Here is a 20,231-nt window from a genome sequence, read left to right as displayed (position 1 = left end):
GGGGGTAGGGAGTGGCCAGACACCGCTGGCCAGTTATTTGTTGACCGCCGTCTCAAATTTGGACAGATACCGGAAGTGGATCGAATGTCAACGAAAGTGAGTTCAGCTGTACGGTTAGCAAACTGTTGAGAATTTTTAATTCTTTTTTATGTCTTTTAATTAAGATTCAAGCGAAATAGTATGTAAGGAGATATAAAAAGGTAAGCTAACACTCCATACAGGTTAATTGGAAATTCTTTTTGTTAATGAAGAATCTTTGCGTGACGAAAAGGGTCGAAAAGCATAGCGCTCAGCTCTGAGTTGCTGAAGTTTAATATAATTCTGCGTTTTCGCTGCTCAGAAAATTGTAACCTGCAGATAACGTTGGGCCAGCTGTCTCTCCTCCTTTTGCTGACGGAAATAAGAGGTAAACAGTCGTATTTTTTCTCCCTTAATCAGTAATCTAAGTGACTGATCGAAAGTAAAATTTCTGCCATTGCCTTGGAAATTTGCGCGCCAAATTGACTTCAATTCAGAGTTGTGGCTACCATATGTGGCCATAGCTGGGATATTTGCTGCTGTATTGATATAATTTGTCTATTCACACTATTTAAAGGGATGTCATTAAAGAAAAACGCCAACGAAAAGCCCTAACAGTGATCAGTATCAACTTTCTCCATGTAATGTCAATGCTTAAATCAAACTGTGAGGTTAGGAGTATTAAGGATATGATCGCCCAACGCAAGGTGAATTTTCTTGATTTTTTAATAATTTCTCCCCAGTACTTTTAATTTTTTATAAGGCTTGAAAAGTATGGGGACAAGATATAGCACAATTTATTCTTTGGTATTAGGGGTAAAGGTTAAAAGGGGCAATTGAAGGCGGTTGATGTCTTCAATTCATAGCCTAGGCCTCCACTATTTAGCAGATTGAAGTAGCCAATCTTCTTAAAAACCAAAATCTTATTTTAAGACGTTTCGTCATACCTTGGTCTAGTTAGAACCAGAACAATAATATTGCTGACAATTAGTTGGTCAGTCATTGTTGTGTTCTAAGATAAAATAAGATGAAAATGTCTCAAGGACGGCGCCTACTTTTGCTACTGCGCATACATTCTGTGCACCTGGAGATCCTTGGGATTCCTATGGGTGGTGCTTACTAATACAGGGATATTTTTGTGCGGTTTAAAACTATAAGCAGAGGAAGTAGAATTCAGCAACTGCTCTTGGTATTTAAAAGAAAATTAGGGGTAACCATGCATTTTTCTGAGATAATAAAGCTTCAATTTGGAAAAATATGCCATACATTGCTTTGTATTTAATGGCTTTTTGAATAATTGTTGCTTAATTAGCTTTAAAAAATGCATGGTTACCCCCAATTTTCTGTTTGCATTTCAATAGCTCTTGCTAAGATCTACTTTTTCTGCATAGTCATAAACCGCACGCAAAAAAAAACAACAACTTTCAATTGGTATTAGTAGGCACCATCCTTAAATTGATATTTTGGTTTTTATGGCGATGTAGTGTCTTGACCCCAGTGGGAAGCTATTTATGCTAGTGCACGACTGTTATTAGTGGCCACCAGCTGGCTATCATGGTCAGAAACAACAGTGAAGATAGTCGACCAACTTAGAGTTTGTAAATTACCACTTCCCTCGTGAACAAAGAGATAAGAGGCTTGTTTCTGAAGAAAGTATGGTGCTGCGTCGGTGGGGGAATAAAGGGGACTGTTTGGTTTTAGCAACAGAGTTGATAAGGTAATTTCAGGTCACCATAAATAGATTGGAGTGCTGAAGTCATGAGTGTTAGCCCTTCATCGGAGCAATCAGATTCGCGGAACAAACCTCATGGTCTTAATTCATTTTTTATACATGCTACTTTGCTGGTTTAAACCTTTGGCCTGTTCAGGAGCTCTGTTATCAATACCTCTTATAGTTAAGTCACATTGGTTAAGTATCTAGTGAAGGCTTTTAATTCTTTATAAGTTTCAACTCTCATTGGGCTTTTAGTTCCTGTTGACTCGGAGTGAAGTGTTAATTTGTATTTAATAATGATCAGAATAGCCCATAAAATTAAGGAGACTGGTGGCAGTAGTGTGATGTTTGAATCGCACCATTTTGTATAATTGACGTTAGGAAATGCACATATTTTTCTGGCTGTCCTTTTTGTTTAAATTGACTGTTATCACCTTTTATTTTATTATTAGATGTCTAACCCCAACGTGGAAAAACTTGACAGCAACAAAAATAAGCATGGTCCACTACCCTTGCTTGAGATTTCGCTGTACTGGGTCTTGTGGATTTCGCTCTTGTCATATTCCATGTACAGCGTCATCATAGCTTCTCACGGTATGTCGCTCGTGTATCCCCCCCACCCATCCCCTTTTGAATAAAATCATATAGAACCTCCACCGACCTCTTTATTTCTTAAAAGATTCTAAGTTAGTGTACAGAAGAGATGTAACCGTGACAGCTGATGCTCGAGGCGGTCATACACAGTGGAACTGATGGTTAAATTATTTGGCCCCTATTTAATTTCAGTGAAACAGATTGAATTGAAAATTTGAGAACTAAGATGGTTTTATTTCTAGGTGGAGGATTTGTAGCCCTCAAGAAAGATTTGCAGCCAGGAAAGAGCCAATAACAAATCTAAACCAGAGTATACTGAAATACTGTTGTGTCTGGATTTTAAGGTGGCTGGCACAGGCCTGTTTCCATCATTTTCTGGCACTTCACTTTGACGGATCAATACTACCACTCTTTAAATATCAGTTGATACAACAATATTGGTATCAAACAAATGCCTAAACTTTGGCGAACAAGTTATGGTTCTTTTCTTGAGATAATAGGTTACCCTAGCTACAGTATAACCTGTTAAGAACACCCCTAAATTTTCAAAAAGTTAAGGTGGCTCGAACCCCTTATTAGATTTTTTTAAAAACTTTGCAGAAAGTTGTATCTATTAAACAAGATGATTAAAAACAGTTCCACAACAAAAATGGGGGCCATCAAGCTCATTTTTGAGTTAAAACCACTTAGAAGTAAAATTAGGGGTGTTTTAACAGGTTGTATTGTTGCTATGGTAACCTATTATGTCATGAAAACGTCCATTTCTTGTTCGCCAATGGTTGTTCATTTGTTTGATGTCATTTGCTGTAAAAGCTAGTGTTGAACTCTCTAATGCAACCATAGCCATAATGTACCTCATAGGCTAGGTAATTAATAATATTGGTTCATTCAAATTAATTATTTTTGTCAAATGTCCACAGAGTATAAAGATGAAATGTATGAGGAGGATTTACAGGAAAGATGGAAGTTTCTTGGAAGGAAGAAGGTTAAGATTAACTTTTGTTATAGATTGGATAATCTCTCCCATTCTCTGAGGTCTTATAAATACCATCCTCCCCCCCCCCCCCCCCCCAGTCAGGCTCCTGTATACCTGTTCCCTGTACCAGTTGGTACCTTGTGGTGAATGGCGCAAACTCAAATAAATTTTTTGCCAATCATCTAATAAAAACAAACAGAGGAAAAGAAAAACTCCAATCCGAACTAGTAGTAGCAACATTTATCACTGGGGAGATGTGGGGGGGGGGGGGGGGGGGGAATTCCTCAAAAATTTTGGTCGGGGTGTGTAGCCCACTTTACACATTTTCCGACCAAAATATGTGCGATTTTGCTCACCCATTTTCTGAATGGAGTCCTATATCGTCACCCATCATAAGACAAGAACTTAAATTGATACAGCTCAGAAACCATACCCGTTGGTGACTCATAATCCATATTTAGGAAGTTTAAGGGAGTACCACCTCTGGTATTTAGTCACTGAGGGGAAATGAAGTCTTGTTTGTTAAGGCCTGGTCAAAAACGAAAAGGAACAAAAGAATGAACACATAACAACAAGTCTCTGCTCAGCTTGGGGAACTATTAAAGCACATTACAAGTAAAACAAACAAACAAACAAAAAATGCATGGATTGGAAGCCAGTCTGTAACTTTCACTGAAAGGCACCTACGCAAGTAGCCTGAAGATCTATCGCTCGCGAAACGCCCTTAGCTGCCCGCAGGAGCGATGGGAGGAACAGCGGTTTTGCAGAGTAGATGTTGGTAATGCGCACTTTCGTGGACATACTACGGGGAAGGTGGGAAGCATCTGCCTGAGAGGCCCCTCGGTATAAAATTTCTTCAATTACGATACGTGGCAAGCAGTTTCCTGTTTGTTCAGTATGTTGTCCCCTTTTCAGAGGACAGCTGTTTAAATTTTGGTTATTGCAATGGACCAAAATTGTCTTGGTAACAGAAAAATGCTCGAATGAGAATGATGTGTTATTCAAAGTGACACAGGCATAATCTGAAAATGAAAATCCGAGTGCTCCTATCAGGAGTCGAACCTAAGACCTTCCGATTACTAGTTCGGACACTCTACCACTGAACTACAGGAGACTCGTGGGAGCTAACGCCATTAAACTAGGTTTATGGGACAAACATCCTGCATACTGCTAGGATTTGAATGTCAATGTGTGGCATATCCGCAGTGGAATAAATGTGATGGTATGTATATTTTAGCTTGGTTAATGAATGTAACACAAGCCAGGGACTCTTTTTTTTGCAGGACGTGACGGATTTTGAGTGGGAGTTTTGGACGAGTGTCGTAGCATATCTAATACCTGCCATGTTGGTTCACACGATCGGAACACTTGTTTTTTCCCGTTTTCTCCCCAAGGTAAGATCTTTGTTTTTTGTTAAGAAGCAAGTTCTGTTCAGTGAAACATTACGTATTACATAAACAGGGGCGTTTGTGGTCGGAAAGTGTTCATATCGTCGTTTGGCACTTATTTATTTAGTTATTTATTTATTTACCAGGTAGGTCTGTCACTCAATACTGAGCATTTTAGACCGCTTTAAAAGAAAAAAAAAAATAAAAAATAAAAATAAATAAAATAAATAAACAAATAAAAATAAAAAAGGTCGGTAGATGTTAAAAATTGCGTTTTTAAATGCAGCCAGTGAACTGGACAATACAATTTCCCTTGGGAGATTGTTCCATTCTGAAATTGTCCTTGGATAAAAAGAGTACTTATAATAATCTCTTGTAGCTATGGGCTGCTTGCAAGCATACTCTTATGGTCCGGTACTTTCAAGTGAAATAATTACTTCTTGAAAGATACCACCGAATTGGTGGATTACTAGGTAATAATGTCATTGCTTTTCCACAATAACTGTCAAATATTTTATTTTTCTAAGGATTTTTCGTTCTAGGGAATTGCAAGAAATGGCATTTCAGAGAGTAGATCTCCCGTGGGAGCATGGCCCCCTCTCCCGTTACCTGCGTGCGCAAAAGTGGTTACAAAGTGGCTGCAAATTGGAATTCCTAACTCAACGTTTTGTTAATTTTTTTCATGAACTTTTTGTTTCAGTTTAAGCCCATTTATTGCCTTCTGTTCACGCTGTCTTTTCTTCTTTACGTCACCGGCTGGAAACCTGTGGCATTTTTGCTCGTGCACTGCTTGATTGTGTACGGAGTCTGCTACATCTTCAAGTCCTTTATCATATTGTGGATCTGCTGTATCAGCATTTCGTTCTCACTAGAAATAGAAGCAGCTAAAGTCTGGCAGGTAAGCAACGGTGATCCTTTGTGTAAATTGACCTGAGTAGAGCAACATTAATATGGTAGACTGGAAGTGGCCTTTCTGGTTTAAGGCTGCTTTACACTAGGACATAAGCATAAGCAAAAGCATAAAGATAAGCAAGTGAGAATACTAGCTACATTTATAGCTACATACGCATAAGGACAGACGCACGCGTAGAAAACCATTTCTTGACGGAATTCTCGATACCAGCCCCCCTCAATGTTAAGCAAGATGGCGGACGAAATGGTTGACTGCCTTGTGCTTGTGCTTGTGGTTATGTCGTCCCTGTTGTCACTTGCGAAAACGGCGACATAACATGACATAAGCATAAGCATAAGCACAAGAAGAACGAATCGTTCTTCTTGTGCTTCTGCTTATGCTTATGCCGCAGGTGTTTTCACTTGCCTAAGTAGCGTTTGCGGAGCTTCTGCTTATGCTTATGCTTATGTCCTAGTGAAAACCAGCCTTTAAATCGACAAGTAGCTCTTTTCGTTCGTTGTGATTTCAAAACAGAAATTTCCTTATGGGGCCAGGTTTTTCGTTCACACGGAAACGCTGTTAAAAACGGGTATTTTTGAAAGGAGATTTATTGTTTATGCTGGTGAACACACACACGACAAACTTAAAATAAAACAGGCAGTGAGTTGGCTATAGTGGGTCAGCAAAGATAAATTTACGACACAATAGTTTGGGGTCATAAAAGCAGTTTACCGCGAAGACTGAGCCAGGATGCTCCGTGTGAAACGCATCTTGGAGCGGTGTTAAATTGAGTGTCGGAAGTATTTCTGTGATAAAACCCACACTCTATTGCCAACCAGTTAAAAGTGAAACCAATACCAGGCCAATCGTAACTTGCACGCGTTTTCCCGCGCTTAGTGCACTGTACATGTTTCTTTAATTGGTTGATGACGTCGTTGACGTTTTTGGTAAATGGCTGGCTCAGTTTCTCTTGTTTTTAGCCTGTTGTCAGTGTTTATGGAAGTGGTCAAAGCTGCTTTACTCGAAGAGGACCCACCAAGCCCCAAAATAGATGGTGGTTTCCGCCTGCACCCCCTTCCTCAACCTCAAAAGGTGGTGCCGGTGTTTTTATTGCATAGCCACCCCTCTATTCAGCAGTAAAAATGACAATGAGATTCAAACCTTACTTTTTTTGTTTATGTAGCAATGCTGACTCTTGCTAGCTGAATATGTCTGTGTCAAGTGTCAACTCAAATTTTAAAGCGTTGTCGGTAATGTTGATGCGATAGGTGGTGTCTTCGATAACTCCCCTACCCTAGACAAGGTGGGTCCTCTTCGAACAAACTTGTTATGACCAGTTCTCTTAGTCAGCTGTAAACCGCTCTAAAACTTCACTGTACAGCGACAATTTCTTTGAAGCATTTTGTTTGTTCCCTTAGATTGATCACTTAAGCACTGACCCGCAGATCAAGAATCTCACGCTGTTTGCCGCACTGATGTCTATTCTCCGTTGCGTTAGTTTTGGAATGGATTATTGTTGGCGCGCACGTGAAAATGAAAAGGACAAACCCCCGAAGCTGTACACGCTGCTGGACCTTCTCGTGTTTAACTTTTACTTTCCGGTTTTTGCTAATGGCCCTATTATCACTTTTGATACTTTTCAAAAAACGGTGAGTTGTCTTGATCGTGCGTCGTGGTTCCTTTCAACACGTGTATCACTGAGGGCTAGTTCACACTGGCGATGGAATCGGAAGTGCAACGTACCTTCCGGATCCATTGTGAATAGGGAGCTTTAGCAACGAGGTCGGCGACGGCAGCGAAAGCGTTATTAGAGAGCTTTAGCAACGACGACGGCGACGGCAAAGACAACGCCACAAGACAATAGGTTCAATGAGCAAAAACAATCGCTATGCACGTGCGTTTTACAGTTTCGTACATTTCTTTGCCGTCCTCTGTAAAACAACAACGTGAAATGACCACATTTAAGGTTTTGTGGCGAGCGTGAACGCACGACGGTGAATTTTTCATTTTCTTTCTTAACTTGTACGCCACTCCTACCAATTTGGCTCCTGTATAGTTCGCCATTTTTGTAAAAGTTGAGCGAGTTGAAATAATCGCAAAGTAGCGCAAATGAAATAAAGATATATTTTCAGGTGACGTTTTCGTTGCCGTTGCCGTCGTTGTTGCTTAAGCTCCCTAAAAATGAATTCGCGTCTTTTCAAACGTCGTCGTGATTATTCCAACTCGTTGTAAATACCAAAATAATGTAGGTGAAATTTCCTGGAGTTGAATTTTTGGAGACCGCACCAAAGGTTAGAAAGAGAAAGAAAAATTCGTCGTTGTGTGTTTACGTCCCCCATATAACATCTTAGCAAGAAATTCCACTTCCTAGCCGTGCACAACGGGAAGGAAATGTTCCAAAAAGTGTAATACGCTTGTAGAGTTGTTGTTTTTGTTATTAAGCCTATTGCTGTAGTACTTAAGTTCGACACCTTACAAAATGAACGAGTCTTCAGCTTTTTTGGAGTTACTCCCCGAGTTTTCAATTTTTTCCCTTCTACTTTTACTGTCTGCAAATCTGTATTTCTGAGAGACCACTTTCGTATTCGATTACCTCCATTAGAAATCAGTTCCTCTCAGTCAGACATTGTGTGTAGAATTTCTTGAGTGACCACTGCTTTCTGTTGAATTTCAAGGTCTCGCACTTAAGACATATTTAACTGTTCTCTGTTTTTTGTCTTCCGCAGTTTTATCGACCACAAAAGTCTTTTACTCGCGACGAAGTCAAGTCACTACTGAAGGACACAATTCGTACAATTTGGTGGTACCTGTTCCTTCAGTGCTATCTCCACTTTGTGTACTCGACAGCCATTACCCAGGACCCCAGCATATTTACCACCCTCTCTAACTGGACCCTATCTGGGATTATGTACTCTCAGCTTCATATTTTCCTGGTGAAGTACAAAGTGTTCTATCTCAGCACTGCTGTGTTTGCTCGCTTGGATGGAGTTAGTGCTCCTCGGCCGCCGAGATGTGTGACCACCTTGTATCTGTTTAGTGATATGTGGAAGTAAGTAAATTGACGTCCTGTGGGTGTTTTACAGCCATTCACGCTTGATAACGCCATGGCAACGCAACGCCGCAAGCAGAGCTTTTTCTTTGTCGTTTCTGGTTCCTTCTTATATTTTTTCGTTTCTGTTGGAGGATTGCATGTGACGTTATGGCGGCCATGTTGGTGGATAGGAACAATAAGTGACCTGGTCAAAACAAGTTTGTTCGAAGAGGACCCACCTTGTCTGGGGTAGGGGAGTTATCAAAGACACCACCTATCTCATGGACATTACCGACAAAATTTTTATTGGCTTTAAAATTTGAGTTGACACAGAAATAATCACCTAACAAGAGTCAGTATTGCTACAGTGAATAAGAAAAGTGAGATTTGAATCTCACTGTCATTTTTTACTGCTGGATAGAGGGGTGGCTATGCAATAAAGACACCATCTTTTGAGGTTGAGGAAGTGGGGTGCAGTCAGAGGCCACCAGTCTATTTTGGGGTTTGGTGGGTCCTGTTCGAGTATAGTAGTTTTGACCACTTCCCTAAGAGTTTTCTCCTCTAGGAGTTAACTTCCATTTTTATGCAAGCTATGTGAGCAAATTTTCTTTTGTTTTGTCCACCAACATGGCGACAATGTAATCCACCTATTGGTGTAGACATAGGACTGCGAGCAAGAACGAAAAAACTGAGCCAGCACGATATTCGAGGGGCGAGTAGCGCGGGCATCGCGTGCTCGCTCAGTTTTTTACGTTCTTCCCCGCCGATTTTCGAGCAAAAAAGTGTCTACTCGTAGTCTAATATTGGTCAGACGAATGTACTGTAACGATCTCACCATGTCTGCTCCCCCTCAGTACTCCGTTAAATCTCATTCGTCTCTTTGTTCATTTCCAGATATTTTGACAGGGGACTAAACATTTGGATGAGAAGGTTTGATTTGAGTTAAATTTAATTTCGTCTTCGCAGTGGTTGTTCTTCTCACTGTATTTGAGTCAAGTTATGGCTTGTTATCGGTTGCAGGTACATTTATATACCCCTGGGAGGATCCCGTCAGGGTATCATTCGCCAAATGTTAGCCTCGTTTTGCGCTTTTGCCTTTATATGGCAATGGCATGGTGGTCACGTGCCCCAGCTGTGGTGGTTCATACCAAACTGGCTGGGTGTGGTGTTGGAGTCCGCAGCAGGGATTGTCTTAGCACAACCGTCTGTGAAACGATTGGAGGTGGGTGTCTTTGTTCGAGAAAAACAGAAGTATAATAGGCCTTATCACGGTTTGCGACGCAAATTTTGACGAGTAGGCAAACACGTCTTGAAATAACAGTGTTTGTATGGAAATCCGATGTCAAGTAATTTTCATAAAACGATTTTAAGAAAAAAAAAATTGCAGAGGTGTAGCTGTGCCAGAAAGCGTCCAGTCGTGTTTTGAACTTTCCATACATTTTCCTGTATTTTTTTCCGCGAACTATTTTCAGTAGCAGTTCACGGCTGGTTCGCTATACAGACAAATGTATGGAAATGTCAAAACGCAACTAGAGGCTTTTTAGCACAGCTACGTTCCTCAGTTATTTTCTGTGAAATCCTTTGCATAGTGCCTAAAGTTTCCAATTTATGAATTTTTCAGAAGCGATGTTTTATGAAAATTATTTGACCTCGGATTTCCATACAAACACTGTTATTTCAAGACGTGTTTGCCTACTCATCAGAATGGCGTCGGAAACCGTGATAAGGCCTATTTAAAGATGTACAAGAGAAACAACCGCTGATTAAATGACAGCTCGGTGCATGAACGTGCGACTATTTTTAATTTATTCGCACGCTTTCGTCTGTACAAGGGCGAAATACTGTCCCAACTTGCAAAACGTTTGTTTCGCCCAGGAAAGGAACTCCGCCTCATGTCTCAGGAAGTGTAATTTGTGAGCAATCTTGATTTACATGCGGTGATTTTTTCAAATATATTTGCAGTTATACTGTTTTTTTTTTGGAGCGCGTTATTTTCGCAGACTGGAAATTTCCTAGAAAAGTCGTACAGGCTAAAAATTCACAAAAATAATTCATGCATGCTGTATTTTCTTTTGTTTACAGGAGCAACTGTCTCCAGCCGCTTCTCGCCGAATTCGTGCTGTGTTTGGTGTTGTAACTGTTTCTTGTCTGATTCTGAGTAACCTGGTGTTTTTATGCGGAACTGAACCTGTTTGGTTTTACATTCAGAGAATTTTCTTTTTTGGTAGGTTTATAATGAACACTTTAATTTTTTTCATAAATAAATAAGGACTGAAGCTCCACAGACGATAACAAAAAGTTGTTGTCGTTGTCTATAACAAAGGGTTATCGATGACGAAACATCTCGTGTGTGAATCAAGTGATGGACTACAAATGGTGAAAAATAAAGTCGTCGGCAACAAAGTAGTTTTCCTTTTCAAAAGGAATACTACTTTAATTGTCGATAACAAAGCGGCAGTTTTGACATCGACAACTCACTTCCTTCCGTCCAGCAAGTACTAAAGTCTATTTTTGCAGCGACGTAAACGTGGCCGCTGTTTCGCCGCCGTTCTGCACGATGTACACATGCACATTACAACTTTCCAGGCCCCCTCAAAGCATACAGGTTATCGACATTTTAATTTTCGGGTGTGAAAACGCATTTCCGATCATTAATAGTTGTCGATTCAATTAAGTTTTTGATTTAAAATAGTCGTCGATAACAATTTGCCTCGTCTGTGGGGGCCCTTACTTAATGCAAGGCTTATCGTAGGAATTGGCTTCTGCAGACTCAGAAGTCGCACTTCAGATTTTAAAGGGCTTAACACATACTCATTATCCCTTTGTCCTTAGCAAACACCAAGCCATTTTACACATATATCAGATCGATTTTTACCAATTATCCTGCGAAATCGTGCGGAATATCGCCTGATACTTAGCCGACGAGGCCGTAGGCCGAGTTGGCTAAAATCAGAGGATATTCCTCAAGATTGAGCAGGATAATTGTTTTATTATTCAACACACTGATTACAAAGCACAGTTTTATTGCAGAAAAGCTGGAGACGATCTTTATTTTGCCGTTTTTCTCCCCGATACACGAAATTACGTAGTATGGCAGGATATCTGTTGACTACGGACGACGAATATTCAATGCACCATGACCATATTTGGGAAGTGTTACAATGTGTTGAATAAAAAACCTAATTAAGGACGGTGCCTACTAATAAAGACGTATTTTTGTGTGGTTTATGAATATGCGGGGGAAGCAGATCTTAGCAAGGGCTATTGAAATCCAAAAAGAAAATTGGGGGTAACCACGCATTTTTCAGAGATAATTAAGCAACAATTGTTCTAAAAAAAAACAGTAAAATACAAAGCAATTTATGGCGTTTTTTCCAGATTGAAGTTTATTTTCTCTTAAAATGCATGCTTACCCCCAATTTTCTTTTAGGATACCAATAGCCCTTACTAAGTTCTGCTTTCTCCGCATAGTTTTAAACCGCACAAAAATATCCCTGTATTAGTACGCACCATCCATAGGAAACCCGAGTATCTCGAGATGTGCAGAGTTTATGCGCAGTAACAAAAGTAGGCACTGTGCTTAATTCTCACTGTCAATGTGATAACCCTGCGCGATCAATGAATAGACGAATACCTTTATTTCATTTTCAACTGAAGTAACCGTATAGAAGCACTAATAAAGACACTGAAGAGAGTTTCAAAGAGATCACTGTTAACATTCTGTTGTGTTACTTTATAGGTTGGCCGTCATCAGCTCTTTTGCTTCTTTTCACAATGTACCTTGTTGTGCAGACAAACATGGAGCTTAACAGGCATATCTCCGAGTGGTGACTCGCTGTTTCTCTACTTTGAGATAAATGCTACAACCCAAGACATAACCCTACACAAAGCGAAGCCGCTGTGAAATGAAAAGACGAGAGTTTGAAGTCGATGAGTAAGGGGCCGTTTACAGGGAGGGAGGAAGATCCTAGCACTAGGAAGCTCCTAGAAGGCGGATCATCCTAGCGCCATAAATTTTCTGTATTCAGCATTCAGTTTGTACTTGGCCCTAGCGCTAGGATCTTCCTATCTCTCAGCTAGGAAATCCCATCGCTAGTACGATCCAAGCGCCATGTAAACTACCTTCGCTCGGAAGGTCTTAGTAGTAGGAAAAAAACAAAAAAACAAAAACAAAAAACAAAAAACCGCAACCGGGCGTTCAGCTGTCAAAGGTCGACAACTTTTCTTCTTTTCCTTCTCTACTTGGTAATCACCCCGACCGAAATTTTTGCATGTAAACCAAACGAAAAGTTGTTCCGCCCTCTAGGATCTTCCTAGTGCTAGGATTTTCCCTCCTCCAGGTAAACAAGGCCTAAAAAAGCGAACGGGATGTTGATCCACAACATCCTTAAACAAAAAAATCATTTACCGAGTAGCGCCGTTAATTCGTTTTGAAATGAAAACGAGAGACGAGAATTTACGAGAGACAAAACTCGATATGAACTAAACGCGCACGGGGGTTGATGAAAGCGCCTGTGAATATGCGATCGGAAAATGAACTAGTGAGAGTCCACTGAAACTCGGCAAGTGCGAAAGTCAACGAGCGCAACGAGTGTTAGTGGCCAAATCAAGTTCTATTTGACGAGTGAAAGCTTAAATTCTCGTTTTTAAACCATGAAAATTTGACCAGATTCAATCTGTTTTGAGAGCGCACAAGATTTGACTATCAAGTACACGTGAGTTGGCGGTGAGATGGAAGCGACTGAAAATTTGGTACTCTCATGGATTTTCATGAATCATCGGTGAGTCAAAAAAAAAAAAAAAAAAAAAACCATAGTTGGTGCCTTTTTCTCTCACTTTTTGTTTTTTTTTTCTCTGTAAAACGAGAAAAAAAAAAATCTTTGCATTTATTTATTTTATAAAATGTAATTACTTTCGATCTCATATTATACTGCTTCATTTCCTCTTGTGTGTTTATGCCTCTTCATTATATTGTATATTTCTTTTTCTCTTTCCCTTCCCGCCTCGATTAGCTTTCGCCTTCTTGTGGTCCAGTGTAATTACCTTAAAAATAAATTGGTAACCGTATAATAAAGATTGAAGATTGAACTTTCCTTGATTCTGACGAAAGCTTGAGCAGATTTAAACTCTTCGAGAGTGTGAGGGAAATGACAAGACAGTAATAAAATACTTGAAAATGAATCGAGGGTACCAGTATGAATTCTTGTCGACTTTCATTTCGTTTAAACCCAGATTAAAAACCCACTGGTTTAATAAATTTTCCCCAAAGTGAAACAAGATGAATTTATCAAGGAAGTCGGCTTTAACAGTCTGTCAATACAATACACAACCGAGGACAATGTCACACTTTAAATTTTATTAGTAAAAATAAAAGATGTATGTCTTGTTAATTTTAGTATAGTTAGTATTAGATAGAACACGACCCCACAAGTATATATATGTGCATGCTTAAACCATTATCGTGTTTAAATAAATGATTGTATGTATTCTTTGAGCCAAAATTATGACAAATTTGGCAATGATTCGTTGTGATTTGAAGCAGGACGACTCTCCGGGCGCTATTGAAGGTCCCGGTTAAATTTTATTTTGTCATTGCGAAGATAAATGACAAATAAATATTGTCGAAGATAACTCGACGCGAATATTTCTTTTTTGAATTCTGTACCCTTTCTATCAAACTTTTTACCATTTGTGACGATCAACACAGTGAATACTATTTTCCTTCTGAACAAACAAGAAGATTTAAGCAATGTAAATAAGATATAGCGGGAGCCATGGCTCATTAAATGATGACTTTTGGGTTTACCTATAGTGATTAATGGTAAGAAAATTTTTAGTTGACTGTATCAGTACCTACACTCTTAATTCCTGACAACAAAACACTTTTTACCGTTTGTCACAATTGATTCGCTGCTGATACGGATCAATATCAGAGGTTTTGAAATGAACGCTACGAGTATGATAATGCTCGTAAATATAATTTATCAACCTCGGAAAACGTGAACCGATATTGAGAAATACATCTGTGGATAAGAATAATTCCTATATGCGAAGCTTGACTGTCTCTTCCCTGTCAACTGAAACTTTGGAACGAGCCGCTATCACCGCAATGTCTTTACGAGGGTGATTTAGATGACAGAGCCACTATAATTCTTTTACTGATATATGCACATCTCAAATCGCACGTGGAACATTTTCCTGCCTTTTTTCACTTTTTGATAAAGTTTATAAAAAATTGATTGTTCGGGCGAACGGAACGAGTTCAAACGAAACATTCTAGTAGATGGAATTGTAAGAGTATCTTTTAATATGTTGAAACACTTCGTAATATCGTTCGTCTCAATAAATGACACAGCTGACTTAAATATATTCCTATTCCTGTTTAGCCAACGAGAAGTTTACGATATGAACAATGTAAATATGGGTAAATGGTTTTATTAAAATTTTAAAAGGTTTTTAATTAATTTAGTGGGTGAAATTACACTGAAATTAGCCGGCCGCCAGACATTAGCTTCAGTTTCTGACATCTATAAACAAAGAGTTGGGATATTGGACAATGTAATGTAAATATGATTCAGTTGTTTGTTGTGAGCGCTTTACGTCATGAAAATAAAAGTGTCTCAACAAATGGCCTACTTGGGACAACGGAAAACGGATGATTTAGAGCGTGTAATTCTCCATCATCTATTTCACTATTTAGCAAAAAGCACCACTGGTAAGGGAACTTTCAATGTATAAGTTTTTTTTTATGAAACTGCTCGACTTTGGTTTTCTAAACTTTCGAATGAAGAACGGAAGTCGATAAGTTGTTTTTACCGTTTGCGGTCAGAAGTTCAGATGTTTAGTTCCTCTTTGGTTAAAAGAAATTTGAAGAAATATCACCCAGTCATTAAAATGAATTCATTTAAATTTTCTGTTTACTCATTATTAATGGTAAGGAAATCTTAGTGACTGACAAATTATTTTTCTCAGTTTTATACCGTTGAGCAATTTGTGCCGTTTATCATGCACAGTTGACACAATTAATGTGATTGTTCCCCGTTTAGCAAACAGACAGTCGAAAAATTATATGGAAAGCTTTTATAATTCACTTCTACATACTAGTCCGTTAAAAAATGAAAAGTTCTTTTAGGTTATAAACCAAAATAGCCAACGATTTAGAGACCAATTTCGTGTATTTCTACATACCGTATTTGCTCGATTTACAATCAGCGCCCATGCCCCCTCGGCCCTTTTCCTCAATTGAGCTCAGCTAAGGCGTGCTCAAACGGCAACAAGTTGCAACGATTCTGAAAGTACATATTCTTCAGTAAATGCGAAGATAATTTTCCGCCTTAGTGAAACAGAGCATAGTTTTAGTTCGTCAGTTAACTACCAGCGAACTTCAACGAGAAAGAAGCCCCATACATCTGGCGGGGAATAAATTTCGCCTTCTTCTAAAGCCTTGTTACAAAAACATGGAAAATACGTTTGTTCCGTCACGTATAGGCAACTACACAAAGCGCTGATCCGTCTAACGACTTCCTCTGTCGACAAAAAGGCACCCATTATATTAACGGATGGGTTAACAGTGCATTGTTTATTCTTAATACTTCCTGTCATCCAAAGAAGACAAAAATCTAGTCACGATACTTGGAAGCAACTTACCTATTTACGTCAACCAGCCGAACAGTAAGAAAGTCCAAGTTCAACTGGCTCTAACAAAAAACCTTGTGAAGTAAAAAGCGGTTTTTATGACACTAAGGTAGTACTTTCGAGCTGGGGGGGGGGGGGGGGGGGTGATTTAGAGCCACTTTAATTCTTTTACTGCTATATGCACATCTCAAATCGCAAAGAAAAAGGAGAAGTAATAAAACATTTTTCTTTTTCTTTATCAAAAAAATTGATTAGTCGGTGGAAGGTAACGAGTTCAAACGAAACAGTTAGTTGAGGGATTTGTAAGAATATCTTTCAATATGTTGCCGTGAACGATTTCCAATATCATATCGTTCGTCGGTATTGACACAGTTAATTTGATTTATTCCTGTTTAGCCTGTGGGAAGTTTACAAAATGAACAATGTAAATATGATTTAACTATTTTTTATTAAGTTCTAAAAAGGTTTTAATTTACAGGGTTAATTTACATGGGCACCAACAACGGTTTATTTCAGTAGGTTTTTATTCGGATTGCTTTTAGGGCGCTTAAGGTGGGGCTTCACCTGAATTTTGCTGAAAAATTCGTTTTTAGTTTTTCCTTAAAATCGGCAACTTTAACTATCTAAATAAACATTAGAAAGTGTTTTTGTTCGATTTTTTGGGTATTTCCCTGTAAATAAATGGTTTGTTTACAAGCGCTTCAAATCTGTGTTCGCGTTACCATGGCAACGTCGACAGCATTTTTTGATTTTTGTGGCCGTTTACAGGTTTTTTCTGCGTCTTTTCCTGTCGAAACACGAATGTGATACTTAGTGACACATACATGACGCTAGATTTCGAGGAATCGCCACGAATTGCAGTCTGGGATAGATTTACTGTAAACCGAAGGTTGAGATTGCTTTGTGAAATTAGTGTGCCGAGAAATAGTCGAAAGATATATTGTTCAATGGCTGGAAAAAAGCAGAGAAGCAGGTACAGGCCTAAACGAAAAGGTAAAGGATTTGGCGGATCGAAAAGAAAGGGAGAACTTGGTGAAAACACTCCGTTAGCAGAAGCAATAATCGATCGAGAAAAACCGAGCACCTCTCATGAGGAACCAGACATGTCAGACTCTGAATGTGCTCAACCACTCAGTTCATCAGCGAAGAAAATGAAGCTCTATCATTCACCAGACGAAGCTTCAAAACGTTTGGATGACGAATCAATTGAGCAATGCGAAACAACTGGTTACAGACTAATTAACTTGGAAAGTCTGTCTTCAGTGCTCTCTGAGGCACATGAATGTGAAGAAGGTGAGAAATAAGTTTGACAGATTTTATCAAACCTTTATATTGTGTTTCAAGCTGAGGAGCAAGGGAATTTCAGTTGATATAAAACTCTTTTTTAGTGATTTTGAGGTTTTGATGTTTTTCTCTGTGCATAAATGTAGGCAATTCTATTTCTACATGGGTTTTGTTTCCGAATTATGGCATCTGTCAGATTTCACTCTAGATCTTTAGAAATTACAAAAAGAGTAGTGTCTCATACTACATATTTCTCTTTTTTCTTTCTTCAGCAAACATCGTTCTTCAGGAAAATGAAAGTGGTCGGGCTGGCTTAAAGTCTGACCTAACTGCTACTTGTAGTGCTTGTGATCAAAGCATTTCATTCCAGACATCAGCTAACATTACAAAAAGGGGAAAGTCCTTCGATGTAAACAAAAGAGCTGTTTATCACTCCCTGGAATCCGGAATGGGTTATGAAGGGCTTGCATCCTTTTGTGGAATCATGAACATGCCCTGTATGTCAACGAGTGCCTACCAAAAACAAGTAGACAGCATCTTAGACGTTGTAGAAGATTACACAAAGGACGAGCTCACACAGGCAGGTCAAAGGCTGCGAAACATCGTTCTTGATGAGAATCCAGACTTTGACAAGGACGACACTTTGGATGTAGCTGTAAGCTTTGATGGCACCTGGGCCAAGCGGGGTTTTACCTCCCTAACAGGGGTAGTCTTCGCTATTTCAGTAGACAGTGGTGAGGTTTTGGACTACTCTGTTTTGTCTAAAGCTTGCCAAAAATGTTCCCTCAAACAGTCCCAGTGTGAAGGGGATGATGAGCAATTTCAGGAATGGAAAAGAGAACATTTGGCCTCTGGTGAGTGTGATATTAATTTCAATGGTAGTTCACCAGCCATGGAAGCTGAGGGAGCTTCAATTCTTTGGAGGAGATCAATTGAACTGCACAACATGCGTTACAAATGGATGGTCTCAGATGGTGACAGCAAAGCATTCAACACTGTTGAAAATGTGTATGATGAATGCAAAGTGATCAAGTTGGATTGTGTTGGCCACGTACAAAAGAGAATGGGCAAACACCTTTTAAACTTGAAAGCAAGGACAAAAGGAAAGCTGGAGGATGGCAAACCCATAGGGGGGCATGGCAGGCTCACTGAAACAAAAATTAAAAAATTACAGAAATATTATGGTCTGGCAATACGTCAGAATACTATAAAGAAGTCGAATCCAACTGACAGAGAAGTTGATGTATCCATTTATACTATGAAGAAGAACATTATAGCAATTCTGAACCACAGTGTGAAAGCTCAAGATCCTGCCAAACAGCACCGGTTCTGTCCTTTTGGAGAAACCTCATGGTGTAAGTGGCAGCAGGATGTCGCAACAGGGACAAAAACTTACAAAGATGATGACTGTTTGCCTGAGGTATTTCTAGAACTTCTCAGGCCAACATTTATGACACTCAGTGATACAAAGTTACTTGAAAGATGCATTCGGGGGACCACCCAAAACCCAAACGAGTGTATCAATGGTACGGTTTGGGTGCGTTGCCCCAAGCATAAGCATCATGGTGCTAAAGTCGTCCGTTATGCTGCTGCTTCGGCCATCTGCCACTTCCACAAAGGAGCAGAATGTAGGAATGAAATAATGGATAAACTATCCATTCCTGGTGGGAGTCACACGACTCATTCGGTTAGACTAAAGAACAACAAGCGGTTGAGGAAAGCAAATGCTCAAGCTACGGCCATGGAGAAAAAGCGCCGCCAGGGACTCCAACTTGTGCGGACCAGAAGAGAAGAAGCCCTTCTTCAAATTGATGGACCAACCTATGACCCTGGAGGATTCTAAGGCTCCCTTAAGCCTCTGAGAACTAAATCTGGATAGTTTTCTACCCAGTGATATTGTTTTCCCTGAACAATCATAATATATAATTAATTTTTTTGTTGTTGTAAACTTTAAGTCTGTTTTCTCAAAACGAGCGATTTTTGCCTTTGAGAAAAGATATTTCAAGAAGGATTTAAGCTATTGACCTGAAATTTTCAGGAGAGTTAGTGCTCATTAAGTGAATTGATATGAATGAGGGAATTTGCCAAGGGCTTGCTGGGGAAAAAATGATCAATGAAAAATCCCCCACATTTTGATGGTTTAACTTGAGATGGCTCTTTTGGCATGTGATTTTACAATTTAGCAAAATCCTTCATTCATTTCAACAGTTAGGTACTATTCTTTGAAATAACATAAAAAGTTTATTTGTCTGTGAAGTCTGCAAAGAGAAATCTTTTCTCAAGTACCCAAGGGTTTTGCACTGTGGGTGGTGCCTTTGACAGCCTGGTATCAGGTTACATTTGCTGACAGTGCAAAAAAACATTCGTTTTCAGAATCTTTGGATTATAAGCTTTCCAGTGATATATAGTTTGTTATGGTTTGGATTAAAACTGTGATTGTTACAGGCTATACAAAAAGTGTGCTTTTTTCAGGTAAAGCCCCACCTTAAACAGACAGCCACCTCACTTTAGCGCTAAGGGTGACGTTGACTTTAAAAGTCATTGTCTGAGTTTTGACATACACTTTTACCGCCGAGGTTTACTTAGATTATATGGGTTTTTAAATGTGCCGTGGAGGTCTCGCTAAGGTTTCACCTCCCTTCATACCGAAAGCCCTAAACTTCGCTAGTCACGCGACCTTACAAACTTTGCAGCTTTAA

General features: G+C 39.4%; 2 protein-coding genes across 2 annotated transcripts; both read left to right on the top strand.

Annotated features, from left to right (window-relative positions):
* Window positions 1-108: 108 nt before the first annotated feature.
* Window positions 109-14,244, top strand: LOC146473237 (protein-cysteine N-palmitoyltransferase HHAT-like). The gene is made up of 12 exons (XM_085118458.1): window positions 109-199; window positions 339-406; window positions 2,185-2,326; window positions 3,247-3,311; window positions 4,586-4,696; window positions 5,391-5,588; window positions 7,001-7,231; window positions 8,309-8,631; window positions 9,508-9,543; window positions 9,634-9,835; window positions 10,696-10,837; window positions 12,353-14,244. The coding sequence occupies exons 3-12, from the start codon at window positions 2,185-2,187 to the stop codon at window positions 12,442-12,444; spliced, it is 1,542 nt and encodes a 513-aa protein (XP_084974584.1). The 5' UTR covers window positions 109-199; window positions 339-406; the 3' UTR covers window positions 12,445-14,244.
* Window positions 14,245-16,830: 2,586 nt separating this feature from the next.
* Window positions 16,831-20,015, top strand: LOC146473236 (uncharacterized). The gene is made up of 2 exons (XM_085118662.1): window positions 16,831-17,541; window positions 17,805-20,015. Exons 1-2 carry the CDS (start codon window positions 17,073-17,075, stop codon window positions 19,373-19,375), a joined length of 2,040 nt encoding a protein of 679 aa, XP_084974788.1. The 5' UTR covers window positions 16,831-17,072; the 3' UTR covers window positions 19,376-20,015.
* Window positions 20,016-20,231: the final 216 nt, after the last annotated feature.

Source organism: Pavona decussata, unplaced genomic scaffold (assembly GCF_977016875.1).
Source record: "Pavona decussata unplaced genomic scaffold, jaPavDecu1.1 SCAFFOLD_94, whole genome shotgun sequence".
NCBI lineage: Eukaryota > Metazoa > Cnidaria > Anthozoa > Scleractinia > Agariciidae > Pavona > Pavona decussata.
This window is presented reverse-complemented; position numbering and strand designations above follow the sequence as displayed.